The sequence below is a fragment of the Suricata suricatta genome, chromosome 17 (assembly GCF_006229205.1).
Source record: "Suricata suricatta isolate VVHF042 chromosome 17, meerkat_22Aug2017_6uvM2_HiC, whole genome shotgun sequence".
NCBI lineage: Eukaryota > Metazoa > Chordata > Mammalia > Carnivora > Herpestidae > Suricata > Suricata suricatta.
Window position 1 is genome coordinate 4,252,208 of NC_043716.1, and position 14,996 is coordinate 4,267,203.

The 14,996-nt window shown below is 41.4% G+C and overlaps 1 protein-coding gene across 1 annotated transcript in view; it reads right to left on the reverse strand.

The window, feature by feature from the left end:
• Window positions 1-5,876, reverse strand: part of LOC115282688 (myosin-4) — a 22,008-nt gene extending 16,132 nt beyond the window's left edge. The window contains exons 1-11 of the mRNA XM_029928831.1: window positions 5,673-5,876; window positions 5,444-5,587; window positions 4,944-5,100; window positions 4,167-4,194; window positions 3,964-4,078; window positions 3,447-3,539; window positions 3,229-3,292; window positions 2,986-3,084; window positions 2,755-2,858; window positions 949-1,087; window positions 220-338 (exon numbers count right to left, since the gene is read on the reverse strand). Of these exons, the coding sequence (XP_029784691.1) occupies window positions 220-338; window positions 949-1,087; window positions 2,755-2,858; window positions 2,986-3,084; window positions 3,229-3,292; window positions 3,447-3,539; window positions 3,964-4,078; window positions 4,167-4,194; window positions 4,944-5,100; window positions 5,444-5,587; window positions 5,673-5,876 (1,266 nt within the window). The remainder of the gene's footprint in view (window positions 1-219; window positions 339-948; window positions 1,088-2,754; window positions 2,859-2,985; window positions 3,085-3,228; window positions 3,293-3,446; window positions 3,540-3,963; window positions 4,079-4,166; window positions 4,195-4,943; window positions 5,101-5,443; window positions 5,588-5,672) is intronic.
• Window positions 5,877-14,996: the final 9,120 nt, after the last annotated feature.

A 14,996-nucleotide genomic window follows, 5' to 3' on the forward strand; every position in this document is an offset into this window, starting at 1 on the left:
GCGATGTCCAGCACCCCGATGAAGTACTGCCTGGGCTGCTTGGTGTCCAGCTGCTGGTTGATGCGGGTGACCATCCACAGGAACATCTTCTCGTAGACGGCCTTGGCCAGAGCGCCCACCGCGTTGTACACCTTCATAGACAGAGTGGTGATTGTGGATGTTAGTAAAGACACTGGGAAGGCCTGGGATGTGTGTGATTCACTGAGGCCGTTCACTTACCTGCTGCACAGTCTGGCCTTTGGTGACATACTCGTTGCCGACCTTGACCCTGGGGTAGCAGAGGGCTTTGAGCAGGTCGGCAGAGTTCAGACTCTGGAGATAGGCTGCCTTGTCAGCAACTGCATGAACCAGGTGAGGACAGTAAACAAATAAACACAGTGTGCACAGTTTAAGGTGTGAAGGACAATGACAGAAAAAGTTCTGCTCAAAGAGTAATATGTACAAATGTGGCACAACCATTTGTTCATATTGCTTCAAAAGCATTGCCAACTTTCACACTAATTTTAGTCATTTTTTTTGAGATGATAATTTGGAACTTGAGGAATTGATACTCTGTGTGATATTTAAACCATAGCTAAAGTAGGCCACAGATAAAAATAATTTTCAAAATTCTAACCTACAGGAGTAGTGACAGGAAAATTCTGATCTGTTATTTTTCCCTCCACTGCATGTGGGCATACAAATTATTGACTGGAATGAAAAATGCTTTAATCAGATCATAAATACTAGTGTACAGTAAGGCAGTGAAAAATGGAATGGGCAGAAATCACATGGCCACACATCTTCTCAGTTGTATGCAAACATGTAGTGTATGTCATTTCTGTTCCCGACTATTTTTCCCCACTGTTGGATAGGTCAAAAAAGTGAACCCATGGTCCTTGCCCTTGAGGAACTGATGGTGTTGGCTGTGTCAATTGAATGACGTGAGTGAGTAGGGAGTGTAGCTACCTTCAGTGCCATCAGGCTCAGCCTGCTCCTCTCGCTGCTTCTGCTTGAACTTCATGTTCCCATAATGCATCACAGCACCCGTGAGCTTGTAGATGGCGGCCTTTTCATCAGAGCTGAAACCCAGGATGTCCACAGCACTCTGTGGAGATAGTTGGCTTTGACTTGGCTCACAATGATGGCCATAGCAGATGCCCTCAGAACACGGGGCCCTGTCTCCCCACCTTCTTGCCCTATCTTGCCCTTGTTTTGACTAGCACTTTGCTGCTTTCTAAAGGCACTCCTGTTCTTAAGCACTTTGTTCCACAAAGCAGCACCAGGAAATATGCATCCGTTTCCCACGGAGTCCGATGGACAGGGAAGATCTTATATGACTTGTCCACACTCACCTAGCCATGACTCTGAGCCTTGGCTTTGGGTGCCAAGGCCAACACTCTTCCTGTTTCTCCACAGGAGCCCGCCCTTGCCCCATATGTTTATCTCATGGGTTCCCTTTCCCTCACAAATCTGTTTGCTCCTTTTCCTCCTGTGTTGTCCCAGCTGTATATGTAATCCTGCCCTGCCTTCCCAGGCAGGGCAGGTGCAGTTGGAAAGAGGGCAAGAGGAGAACAGCAGGTGCCCTGTGTTTTTCCCTGTGTTCTGTGACATCAGGTCTCAGCTCAGCTGGCCGAGATCCTGTCAGGGAACTTCACCTGGTTGTTCCTCATGCAGGAAAGAGACATTTTTGAACAGAACTGCTTCTTTTATTGAAGTATTGTTGTGTCTTTTTTCTCTATCAGATTTTGTTCGCTTTCTTAGTTGCCCAAGTTAGGCTTTCAGAAGGCAGGGGGAGTTTGGTTATATAACACTCATGTCTCCTAAGACTCTTCAGATAATGTACTTCCAGCGCACTGACCCAGCCTACTCAAAATGCCTCCAGGTTAATATTACAGTCTTGGAGCAAGACAACTAAGTTGTTGTTGTTTTTTTTAACTTCCCACTCCCTAACCTTTTGGACATGGGAATGATAATGAGTTAAAGCTTGTGAAAGCTGATTTTTATCAGATAAAGGCACATAAGTAGTTCATAGACTTTTTGAAAGTAATATTTGAAGAGAAAGAGTGTTCTTGTAAGCACCTCTCAATCCTGTCTTGGGAATGTTGGGATATTCCCACTGGTATTAAAGTTGAGAATAATCAAAGAAGGTTTACTATTCAGAAATTCAAAAGAAAACTTAAAATATGTATAATGCAAAGTATCCAAAGAGCAATGATCCTTAAAAAAAGAAGAGGAGGGAAAGAGAATATATAGTTCCAAAAACTAAAGGCTCCTGGTGTCTTAAAAAAGGAAATTTTCAAGGTAGAGAATCCATTTCTTCAAATGCTGCATGGAGGGAAGAGGGGAATACCACTGGCCCACAGAGTTACATTTGAAACAAAGTTCATGTTTATATCCAACTTACAGAAGAACTGTGGAAATATGTTCTGTTACAAAAAGTATTATATATTTTAGCTCCTTTTCTCAGAGTATTGAGTTATAGAGTGCGACATAGGAGAAACATCACTATTGGAGTACAAAAATCGACCCCAATGACCAGTGTGAAAAAGAAAAAAGAGCCAACCAGTCCAGAAATGCCTAACACTTAACAGTTATTACAGACTTTTAACATGGTAGGGGTCATTGAAATATCCTATAACCTATCCCAAGGGTATGGAAGCCTGAAAGGTAATATTACCTATTTAATGTCTTTCTGATAATGCTGTTCACTCTATAGAGTATTGAATACTGCAAAATGAATTTGTTTTTTCCTGTTTTGTACTTATTACTTACATCTGTGGCCATCAGTTCTTCCTGATCATCAATGCTGGGCACAGTGATTTCACCTTGACTGACAAAGGCAAAGTCATATGGGTTGGTGGTGATCAGAAGCATTTCTGTGCACATGGAAAAGAACAAACATAGGCAGAATTGCTTTGGTCATCAGAAACATTTTAGAGGGACTTCTTAGGAAGAAGGTCTTTTATTCTTCCTTGGTGGAAATAAATCACTGATACTTCTTACCAATAAGCTCTGGTTTCTTGTTGGACATGATTTGATAAAATATGTGGTAGCTTCTTTCAGCCTGTAGCTGGAAGGTAACTCGGGACTTCTCTAGCAGATCTAGAAGGGCAGATTGAGTGTGTTTAAAAGAAAAGGCACAATGGAAAACTAAGCATTTGAAGAGTTCACATGAGACAGATAATAAGATTTTCAATATGTACCCCAGAGGAAAAAGATTTTTATCCCTAATATTTATTAACTTACATGTTTCGATATCTGCAGAAGCCAGTTTGCCTGTTGCACCAAAATGGATCCTGATGAATTTACCCTTAAAAAGGCAAAGGAGGACTTTTTGTACACACACAAAGGCAGACACATGTTTTCTATAGCTACAGGCCAAACGGATGGGAAAGATACTGACACCACATGTCCAGCAGGGTCAGTGCTGCTGTTCACATGCAAAGGAAGACCCAGAGACTCACAAAGCGAGAGGAGTTGTCGTTCCTCACGGTCTTGGCGTTGCCAAAGGCCTCCAGTAGGGGGTTGGCGCTGATGATTTGATCTTCCAGGGTCCCCTTAAGAGAAATGAATAAGACAAACAGACCCCAGAAAAGGTGAGTTGCACTCTGCTGAGATAACCTCCCCTTGACTTCCTACCCTGCCCGCTTCTCCCTTCGCAGTACTTGGTAACTTTTGGGGAAGGCTTTCTACAGTGAGTAGAAGGAAAACAAAGTTGGGGATGGAGGCACTCCAGTGACATAGCCTTGATTTCAGTCTTCCTCAGTGCCCCTTTTTTCCTCCTCATAAATGGTTGTGAGAACTGCTACCTACTGCACCCAACAAGCATCTCATCCCTAAAGCCCACCCAAGGGTTATTTTGCACATTTTGGCATATAGGTTGGTGGTGATGGCAGTTGGTGGCTATGGCTCTAAAGAGCTGGGTCAGATTTTTCAAAGCCTATGATTTCTTCTATCCTGGGAAGAGTACATCATACCCACCTGCATTTTGCCAGGGGTGGGTTCCTCTTTTTTCTTCTCTCCAGTAATTGCAATTGTTGCAAAGTACTGGATGACACGCTTGGTGTTCACGGTCTTCCCTGCCCCAGATTCTCCGCTGCCAAGTCCACAGGAGGAACAAGTCAGAATCTAACCACTACCATGATCAAAATTCAACAGAAAGAAGGGCTTTGAAATCTACATACGTAATCAGGATCGACTGGTTCTCACGATCTAGGAAAGAGAAACCAGAGATAATGCTGAAAAATACACTTAGCCCATAGGTTAACACAGTATTTGTAAACTCAAAATTGTCTTTTAAAACTCCCCACTCACACACACACAAATAACTGTATGGATTGGTGCTTTGTTTTTTTCCACAAGATTCTTTTTAAAATAAGTAGCAAAATATGTGCTGATTAGTCAGTGTGTTGCACTCCTGTTACCTTTAGCGTGATTATAGAATGTGTAATGCACTATTTCAGAATACTGTCCATGAGAGTAATGTATCAGTATCAGATGAGTACCAGCTCCATATTCCATTTAGCCACTTGGTTCATAGGGCATAAGCCTGTCATGTTATTAATGTCCCATCCAAAGTTTTGTATAGTGATTGTGATAACTTGTCACTATGAGCTTTCAAAACTTACTCTCTAGGAGAGATGACAACATTAGCTGTAATTAAAATGCATATGTGATACCTAAATTTGATTAATTTTGAGCTAAAATTAGCATTAATTAGTGTGGATTTTACCATAGAAATCTAAGCAAAATTCTCTGTTTTTGGAACGGATCCATTTTATTCTAAATATATCTCCCAATTTTTTATATTATACTACAAGTCATATTAGCATACCATTATTATTGTTATTATTATTGTTGTGCTGAACATTTTATTCTCAGAGTACTGCCTCTGTGTCTTTTATGTTATCAGTATACATGTACTTTATACATGGCTCCATAAATTATAATTATGGACTCACCCGTCAGCATGAACTGATAGGCGTTGTCGGAGATGGAGAAGATGTGGGGCGGGGCCTCCTGGCGCTTCTTGCCTCGGTAGGCCGTCACCACCTCGGGGTTGTACACCGGCAGCCACTTGTAGGGGTTGACGGTGACGCAGAAGAGGCCCGAGTAGGTCTGTGGGAAATGACAAGTTTGCTCAGTCAGCAGTCACCTCATATCATGGAAATACTACTCAATGTGCGAAAGGAGAGGGACCTGAGTACCATGTCCGTTCTCCTAAGGCTGCCTCCCACCCACAGGCACCCTGCCCAAGATGCTTCAGCTTGCCAACAAATTCAGCATTAAGTAGATGGCTTTTCCCATGCACGTTTTCAAATACGTTACAATTCACAACACTAACCAGGTAATTATCTTAAGGTATAGTAACCAAATCGGAAAATAAAGTTTTTAATAGGTTTTAGCTAACATAGTTCACGAAGTTAGTGAAAAATGAAAAGAAAAAGAAGGGGGCACTCACGTAGATCATCCAGGCTGCGTAACGCTCTTTGAGGTTGTACAGCACAGCGGGCTCATGCAGGTGGGTCATCATGGCCATGTCCTCAATCTTGTCGTATTTGGGAGGGTTCATGGAGAAGACTTGATCTTCCTTAACCGTGACAGTCTGTTGAGAAAAGGAGCTGGTGCTTATCAACTGAGGAGCAGAAAAGCATCAATTATGTTCATCCACCTCCCTTTGTGTTACTTACAGCCCCAGCATCGGTCTTCACTGTCACCTTCCCCCCTTCCCTGCTCTGGACTGTGCTTTTCACGTAGGACTCCTTAGCGTCCACCACAAAGACAGAATTCTTGGCATCAAAGGGCCTGTTCTGGGCTTCAATTCGCTCCTTTTCAGATTTTCGGAGGTATGGAGCTGCCTCCCCAAAAACGGCCATCTCGGCGTCAGAACTCATGACTGGGGGTTATTTACGGCAACACAGCAGCGGTGTACCTAGAGGGCAAAGAGAGCCTGACAGTGACCTGGGTGAGGATGGATGTTGTGGATGTTGTCCTCTTGGTTTCGCACTCCTGTGCCTCTTTGGCCTTGCCTGATTCCTCGCCGCTGCCCGTAGGGATCACTCCCATGTCCTGTACAAAGGTGCTGAGGGATCGGATCACAGATATGAAAGCTTTATGTTTGTAACTTCGTGTTTGTGACAGTTGAAGCCTCCATTTCATCCACTATGTCGTAAGGCTTCATAGAGAAATGTGGAAGAATTCATATTTCAGACAACATTTGTGATGCCCCAAGTGTGTTAAGAATATTTTCTTTTTCTGCTTGCTTTGCTTTGTTTTCCTTTTTCCATTCCACCTTCCCACTTTTTTTGACATTGCAATGATACAAAACCATGGAAAATAATCTTTTCCATGGCTTTACAATCTGAACCTAATGTAAAAACTCATATATTTTGTCAAATTTTTCTCCTGGCCCAAATTACTAAAATCAGACATATACATTGGATGTCATATTTTTCAAATTGCATGGATTAAAAACGTACATTTGTTCATTCAGGACATGGTCCAGAATGAAAATAGTTAATAAGCACAAATAAACACCCAGTTTAGGAGTGTATTATTTAGGTGTCAGGTAAATAAAGGGAAAAGTAAATGTAATGAAAGTCAAAAATCCAAAAACTGACTTTGTCCTAAGCCCAAATTAAGTCTTCTTGATCACTTCTTGAACACTGCATAAAAGCAGTCTTATTAAAACAAAAGATAATTTTAGAAAAACATTTAAATTTAGAAAATGTCATAGTGTTTACATATTTTTAGTCTATATTTTTTGTTTTTAGCTGAATTTCAGCATACCAGTTATTTTTATCTCATTCTTACTATTTCAGATCTCTCTTTCTTCTTCCTTTAAACAAAACAAAACAAAACCCAAAAACCAGTTCTCTGAATATCTTTTCTGAAGTGGATAGCCAGTATAAAGCTTCAAGCCAAAGTGAACTTAAAAAGTGGTTCCCACTGACAAATCAATTATGAGAAAATAAGTCCTCTTGCCCTGATGGCAAGGACAAGACAAACTACCAGGGACAGAAGGTGACTTCTGTGGAGAGGAAGAGGGGCTGGCTTGTGTCTGGTTGTCACCAGCAGTGTTCATCTTCGGTAGCCTTTTCAGAAGGGGTCTTGGTATTTCGTCATCAGCATTAAACTTCCTATCAACTTAGATGTTAGATATGGAATTTGCTACATACTCTGTCTCTAAAATTAATCTTATTCACACCTATGAAAACCTCTTGAAGATACAGTGAAATTTAGACATATTTCCACATTCCATATTTACATATTAAATATTTTAACATTAGGATTTTTTCTTTGAAGGAAAAATGTTATCCTATTAATGTTATTTTTTGTTTCTGTGTTTTTACACAAGGCCATTTTGAATGAACAACACTGCCATATGGAAATTACTGTAATACAGTGTGTTCACCACGCACAGAAAGGATGTCACCCTTGCTATCTCATGTCTGAGATCAATGGTTTCCTGACCTGTGGGGTCACAGCCCCCATGGATCCTCAGGGTTGGTGCAGGGGACTCTTGAATTCATCTGCATAGCAATAATTGCCTCAAGTTTGAGCAAGCAACATCATTAAACAGTGTTTTCTGTTAGATAGTCTAAGTGACTGTAGCTTCCTATTAAATAGAAACGAATTAAAAATGTATTGTGTAGCTGTTTTTCATTATTATGTACATTTTTAACATAATACTAAAAAGTACAGGTCCCAACATGTGGAGTGGGTGTGGGCAGGAGGGGGTCCATTGACCGTTCTATGGAGGAGAACTTGGAAACAACTGGCTGAGGTTATACATGGCAAGAGCTGGGAAGTGCCTTTGCCGTCACCTAGAATGCAGCCTCCTCATTTTACTGATGAGGAAAGTAAGACCCAGAAAGGTGAAGGGTCATGCAGTGTCACAGAGGTGTGAGTGTGGTGACTGGGACACGAGCCCTGTTCCCCTACGTCCAAGGTCAGTGCCGATTCCCCTGCAGCACTCTGTACTTCAAGATTCGTAAAGCCGACCGGCTTCGCTCGGGCAGCCAGAGCCTGTGAGAAGCCTGCATTGGCGCCTGGAAGTTTTGACTTCCCGACCGACATGTTGTTGATTTTACCAAATGGTCTCTAAAACACAGCTTTCCTGGTTGAGTTGGACTAGTAGTCCACATTAAAATATTACACGTGATCATTGGTGTTCTTTCTGAAGTGCTAACAACACCTGAAAGAGACTAGTTATTAAATTTCATGTGGCTAAATGGTCTGAAAAGTCCGTATTTTATGAGAAGCCATTTTTAAAGAACAGTTGCTCCTTGTATTCTCATCTCTAAACCAGGAAATACAATGGTAGCTCTGTAGGACTTAGCAGTAGAGATCCCTTTATTGTTTAGAGTGCAGTAATAAATCACTCTTACCTCTTATGTTACCAGATGAAGAAGGTGGCAGGCTCAAAGAAGGCAACTTACTGTTGAGAGAAAAAAAAAATCAAGAGAATGCAGATTCTTCTTTTTTCCAGTTACTCACAAAATACCAGTAACTATATTGTACCATGTCATCCTTAGGAATGGTGGAAAGAAAAATTAAAATTTGGGAAGGAGTAGCCATCTCCCTTAAGTGCACGGTCCTCACCACCAGGACCGTGGAACCAGCCAGATGTCCTCCACATATACGTACCTTGAGGAATTTTGAGGAAGGACGGGACAGAGGCATGTGGGCTGCACTTTTATAGAGACTGCCCTGCAAGCACAAGCTGCCACCTCAGCTGTCCGAGCTGGAACCTACTTGGCAAAACCTTTTTTGGCAAATATCTTTGCACAATATTCACTGACTGTGGCTGTGAATGGATATAATTAGAATATTTCTTGTCACCTATAAATAATTTGACAGAGGATAACCTAGAGTTCTTTATAGGCATTTGATAGGGGACGGGGATTCAGGGCTTCTAAGGCTGTTTCTCCAGCTTTGCTGTTACATCATTCACCACGGGGTTCAAAGCCAGGCTCCCACTTACTCTCCTGCCTCTAAAGTTGGTCCGACAGAACGAGCCGGACATGAGGAATTTAGGACTAATTGATTTTTAACACTTAAAGCCATTAAAGAGCTGGGGTGAATTTTAGATCTGACACCATCTTTGGAAGCAGTGAGTGATGGCTATTAACGCAGAACATTCCTAGCCAGAGTCCCGATTTTAGAAACACTGGCGATAGATTCTTCTAAAGTCTGAGAAGCTAAACATGATGGAGACAGTGAATTGTCAGGTTAGGCAGTGGCGGTAGACCAGTGCGGGTGTTGTGAGGGATTTAGAGCAGATATAAACGCTTCTGCTCCTTTTCTGGAGGACTTGCCACGGCTGTCTCCAGCTCATTGGTTTTCACTGAGGGGACACCAGGATGCTGTGTGCTGCTCATGCATGTTTCCACTGCATGATGGAAGGAGACACAGACATGCGTCCCTAGCTCACGGGCAAATCCTCATGACTAGCTGTAGCTCTAATGAGGTGGGTACTACAGACTTGGATTTAGGGTGGGAGGAAAGACGTGGTATCACAAAACTTGTGGACTGAGAAGATGAGTGGGAGTGCCCCATATGCCCGTGATACTTGTAAACTGGGTTTTGGTGGGTTTGCCACACACACAGCTGTTGCTGAATATGACGGGAAATCTATCTGCTCTAAGTGTGTCCTTAAGATCTAGTGTGATATTTTTTACTATCATCCGCTAGCTTAAGTTACTGATAAATGTGATCACTATTTTTATGCATCTTATTGAGTTAGAGTTTTCTCTTTAACACATAAACAGTCTGAATCTTGTATACTTTTTTATTTCTTTTGATACAGTCCTGTGGAAGGCAGATGTTATTTTTATTTTTTTTAAAAGTCTCCATGGAAATGACTCTCATAAGTTCAGAGACATACACAAAATGTTGGGCTTTAAGCCAGAAAGAGGAACTGTCTTCTGATTTTTCTGTGTTAAGATTTTCACAACTCATTTAGTTTTACTTCTTCCGGAACATAGTATCTAAATTCTAGACATAAGAACTATTATCAAGCACATGCACTGCTTTTAGAACTGAAATATGGAAGAAGACCCTATATAGATAGGACCAAGACACAGGCTGAGGTAAACAACTACAGCTAGTGAGGACTGTACCTAAAACGCAGAGCACTGACAAATTGCAGAGACTGACTGATCATCCAGCTCTTAAAAGCTCTGAAGCAGGGCCAGGCTGTTGTGGTGGAGACAGGCATGGACCACCAGGAGTGGGTCAGAGAGCCTCACAGAGCTTGGACAAGGACAGAAGAGTGGCTGCGCTGAATGAGGGAGAGGTGTTTCCCTTGTACCTGCTCTGTAAGGTCTGAAAAGGAAATACAGAAAAACAGTGCTAAGCCTTCTAGTATCTGTGTGGTTCTTTGTGATTTGGATACTGTATTTAAGCAGTTTGGATAAAAGCTCTCTAGCATGTCCCCCAATTATCCTTGCAGATTCAGAAATGTTATAGGTTTCTGTGATCTTGTACTTCTTCATCTACAAAAAGCATAAATTTAGTGAAGACCTGAGATTCTCTTTACCTTACAGAGTTGTATCAATTAAATCAGACTATGTAAATAATCTATAGTATAAAATGCCTTTATGAGTAATAGATGTATTATAGGTTATTATTATGGGAGGTTATATATAATCATTTAATTCTTAAATACACACACACACACATACACACACACACACACACCTACATATATGTAAGGTGCTTAGAACAGTGTCACCAGGGGCTGCTGAAGCAGACATTTTGTAATTCCAGGTAAAGGTCACAATGACATGCTGACACTTCTCCTGAATGTACCTAGCGCATCCAAATGGTAGTAAAGACTGCAGAGAGATGATGGTTAAGGAAATGTCAGTGAATAAGATTATTTTTGTTGTTGTTGTTACTGTTTTATTAGATGAGTTTTGTTCAAAAATGATAGTTGGCACCCAGACCTAGCTTCTGTGGTATCCAGCATAGCAACAGAGCCTTAATAAAACCCCTTGAGATTCGGCAAGTCACATTTGTTGTTTGTGTTTTTTTAAATTTGTTTGGGACTCCAGCGGATCATCACTGTTGAAGAGAAGTTGCATATTCATTTTAAGCCAGTTGTTTGTAACACTGTGCAGAAATCTCATTCCAGGGTGTGGGTAGAGCCATCCACTCACTTTTCTATTCTTCACATACTTACTAAATGTCCGCTAAGTACCAGTAAATTGCTACCCAAGCCGGCCAAGCCCATGCCCTCATGGCGGTTTCAGTCAGTGGAGGTGGACACACACAGACACACACGCAAGTCAGTATGTGGTGTGCCAGACGATACTGCGTGCTGCAGGGAACAGTGAGGGGAAGGGAGGGTCGTACCGAGGCGGGTGATCTCGGAAGGCGTTCACAGAAGGTGACAGACATTTGAGTAGAAGCTTGAGAGAAGTGAAGGAGTGAGCAGTGTGAGTATCTAGAAGAAGAGTATTTCAGACAGAGGGAACAGAAAATGTAAAGGTCCTGAGGCTGGAGTACCCTGACACGTTGAAAGAGCAACAGAGAAGCCTGAAACAGGAGGACAGACGAGGGGGTAGAGTGGCAGCAGATGCAGTGGAGACGGTCGGTTAATGTGGGAGCTTGTATGACAGCATCAGGACTTTGGTTTTTAATCTGAAAGAGATGGAGAGCCTGAGGAGAATTTACGAAGGGGGGCAGTGTAATTCGGCTGAAGGTTTAAAAGAACCACTTTGGTGCCTATGTTGGACGTAGATTGTAGGGCAGGAAGGGGAGGCCACGGAGGGGGCAGAAGGCCACTGCCACAGTGTAGATGGGCTATAATGGTGGCTTGGGCTGTGTTCCAGTTAGTGTCGCTGACACAGCGTACTGTCCCAGATATAATGGCTTAAAACAACCATTTTATCATGCCCATGGATTTTGAGGGTCAGAAATTTAGAATCTGGAAGGGATACAGCAGTCTCTGTTCTATAGTACCTGGGTTCTCTGAGAACAAAGCCTGGGGGTGGTTCAACAGCTAGGGGCAAGTATGTCTGATAATAAAAGAGAAAAAAGAGGATTGTTGAGAAGGATAGCTAATAAATACAGTGGTATCTGGGAGCAGACATGGGGTCCAGGGAAGTTTTGTTAAAAGAGGGGAGACTAAGCATATTTGTGTTGATAAGGAGGATTCTGTAGAGTTAAGGCAAATTGATGACACAGGAGAAGGAGGGGATTATTGTGTGAGACAAGGCAAGAGGGGCTGGAGTCAGAGGCTCTGTTGGGAGCATGGACACCTCGTGTGTTAGGAAAGAAGACAGAGTGAGGGCAAGATGCAGGTTCATTGATAGATTTGATGGTGGGAAGATGAGGGGGTTCCTACTCTCTTGCTTCCATTTTCTCAGTGAAGTGAGGCAAGGTCACTGGCTGAGAGGGAGGGCAGTTGAAGGAGAGGTAGGTAGCGGGTATACAGAGAGAAAGTGTGACGTGTTCGCTTTGAAGAGTGAAAGGCTTGCCAGGAGGATTGAGGTATAGTCTTGTAGAAAGTGAGAACGGTTAGCAGATCTGTTTTTCTCCAGCAAGTTCAGATACTCTATGTAGCCATAGAGAAGCTGCGTTTAACCAAGGTGAGACTTTCTCAGGCAAGTGAAATCTAGAGAGGGTCAGTAGAGTTAATAATCTTTTAAAATGAGTTATTATAAGCTTGGGCCATGAAATTTAAGCTTGGTTAAAGAAGAAGATGAGAGAACATATCAGAAAAATGAAAAACTGGTAGGGGGTTGATGAAAATGATGGACTATCTGGAATAGGTGAGCTGGAAGAAGAGAAGGTATTGGATAAAGAGTCATTGGAACAAATCCCACTTGGTTGTGATGTGTAATTATTTTACATACAGTTGGATTTGATATCCTAATATTTTGTTGAGTTTTGCATTGATGCTCATAAGAGATACTCATCTCTAGTTTTTCATTCTTGTAATTTCTTTATCTGATTTTGATAGTAAGGTCATTCTGGCCCCATAGAATGAGTTAGAAAATGTTTCCTCTGCTTTTTTCTTGAAGACATCATAGAGAATTGACATTATTTTTCCTTAAACGTTAGGTAGAATTCACCAGTGAAATTATCTGAACCCAATGCTTTCTGTTTTGGAAGCTTATTAATTATTGATTCCATTTCTTTAATAGATATGGGCCTGTTCAGATTATTTATTTCTCTTTGTGTGCTTTGGTAATTTGTGCAGAGACTGAATGGGATGCTTGAGGTTGAGATTTTTATGAACGTACAGATCTTGATCATGACAAAGGCAGTGATGACTATGTGCTCAGCTACCTCAAACTACTCCCCAGGGAATATATATATATATATATATATATATACATATATATATATATATATATTTGCATGTGTAGAAAATTAGCCCTGGGGAGTAGACACACACACACACACACACACAGACACACACTCACAACACACACACACACACACACACACACACAAATGGGATTGTATATACTGATGGTCTTCAATGTGGGTTTTTACTCATCATGTATAGAAATGCTTTCCATAGTGGTATTCATCATTTAATTGGTATTTATTGGGCAGACATACAAAAGTTTAAAAAAACAAGTCTGTGCTCTCTTGGAATTGACATTTTGATGGAAGGGGTGGTGGAGACAATGAACTCATTTTAAAAAAGTTAAAGATGTATTTCTTATTCTATGTTGACATGCTATGGAAAGAATAAGAGTCACGAGGCAGAGATTACTATAGGCAGGGGGCCACATTTGGTAGATTTCTTTGAACCAAGACTTGAATAATGTGAAAGAATTACCTCCCAAGAGATCTTAATGAAGATCATTCTAAGCAGGGACAGTTGTGAGGACACGAGTGAGGAAAAAATACGTCCATATCTTGAGTGTCTACCAAAAGCTGTGTGTATATTTTAAGTATTTGACTTAACATTGCTTCATTTTATCCTCATGCAAACTTAAAGAGTAGAAAATGTCAGTATGCTGTATGCTGGAAAGGAATTGAGCTAAGACTCAGCTCAGGCAGGGCTGCCCCAGAGACCATGTCCTAGCTGCCAGCTCTACAGCCTCTAGTGTCCCTTCCAACTCAGAGATTCTGTGTTTATTTAGTGATTATACTGACACAATAAAAGCTATGCCAGAAGTAAACAGCTAACAGAATAATAAATGAGAGATCTCCCATCAAAACACTTACTTATTTGTGAACCGCATGTGGTGTTACATTGTCCTGTTGTTGAACATGCCTTAATCTTGCCCACCGGAAGCCAGCATATTCAAAACCAGGATGCCATAAACAAACTATTTCATGACACAATGAACTATGCAAGGTACATGATGCCAAAGAGATAGAGAAATGTAGAGACTTAAGTTTTCTGTGCTACACGATGTAAGGAGAGCCTTGAAAATGTTTTTCAGGAATTCTGTCTTGATAGCATATCAATAATTTGTCCCTGCACAATGTGTAGGTTTTGCTTGCTCATCACCAACCCCTTCTAGCTTCTATCCTTCTAGCTTTCCACTTGCTCAAATAGAATGAATAGAGGAGCATCTGTTAGGTGTTATAATTAACTCAGATGCACACAGATTCCTGGGGAAGCAAGTCTAAATGGGACAAGAATGAGGAGACAGGATCATTCAGCTCTAATTATTCTCTTTCATTCTTTAGGACCTTCCTGCTTCCCAGGGGTTGGAATGTTGTTGTTTGGCTCACTCTCACCTCCTCCCCTAGGTGGTATCTGACATTTCTGCTCTTATGTGTAAGAAGTCACATGCTGTCCCCACTTCTCAGGCAGCATTAATAATATTTGACAATCTATTTACCCATGTATTGGTGAACTATAATAAAAATAAATCAGTGAACAAATCTAATTTAACTCAAATTTTTAAAAATTCTCTGTCTGAGTTCCAGTTAGACAGCAAGACACAGGTTTTGGATCTTTCTGTTCAAGTCTTACATGTGGTGATAAGTTCCCTTTTTTTCCAGAAAAGAAGGGCCAATAAAGTGCTGCCGTC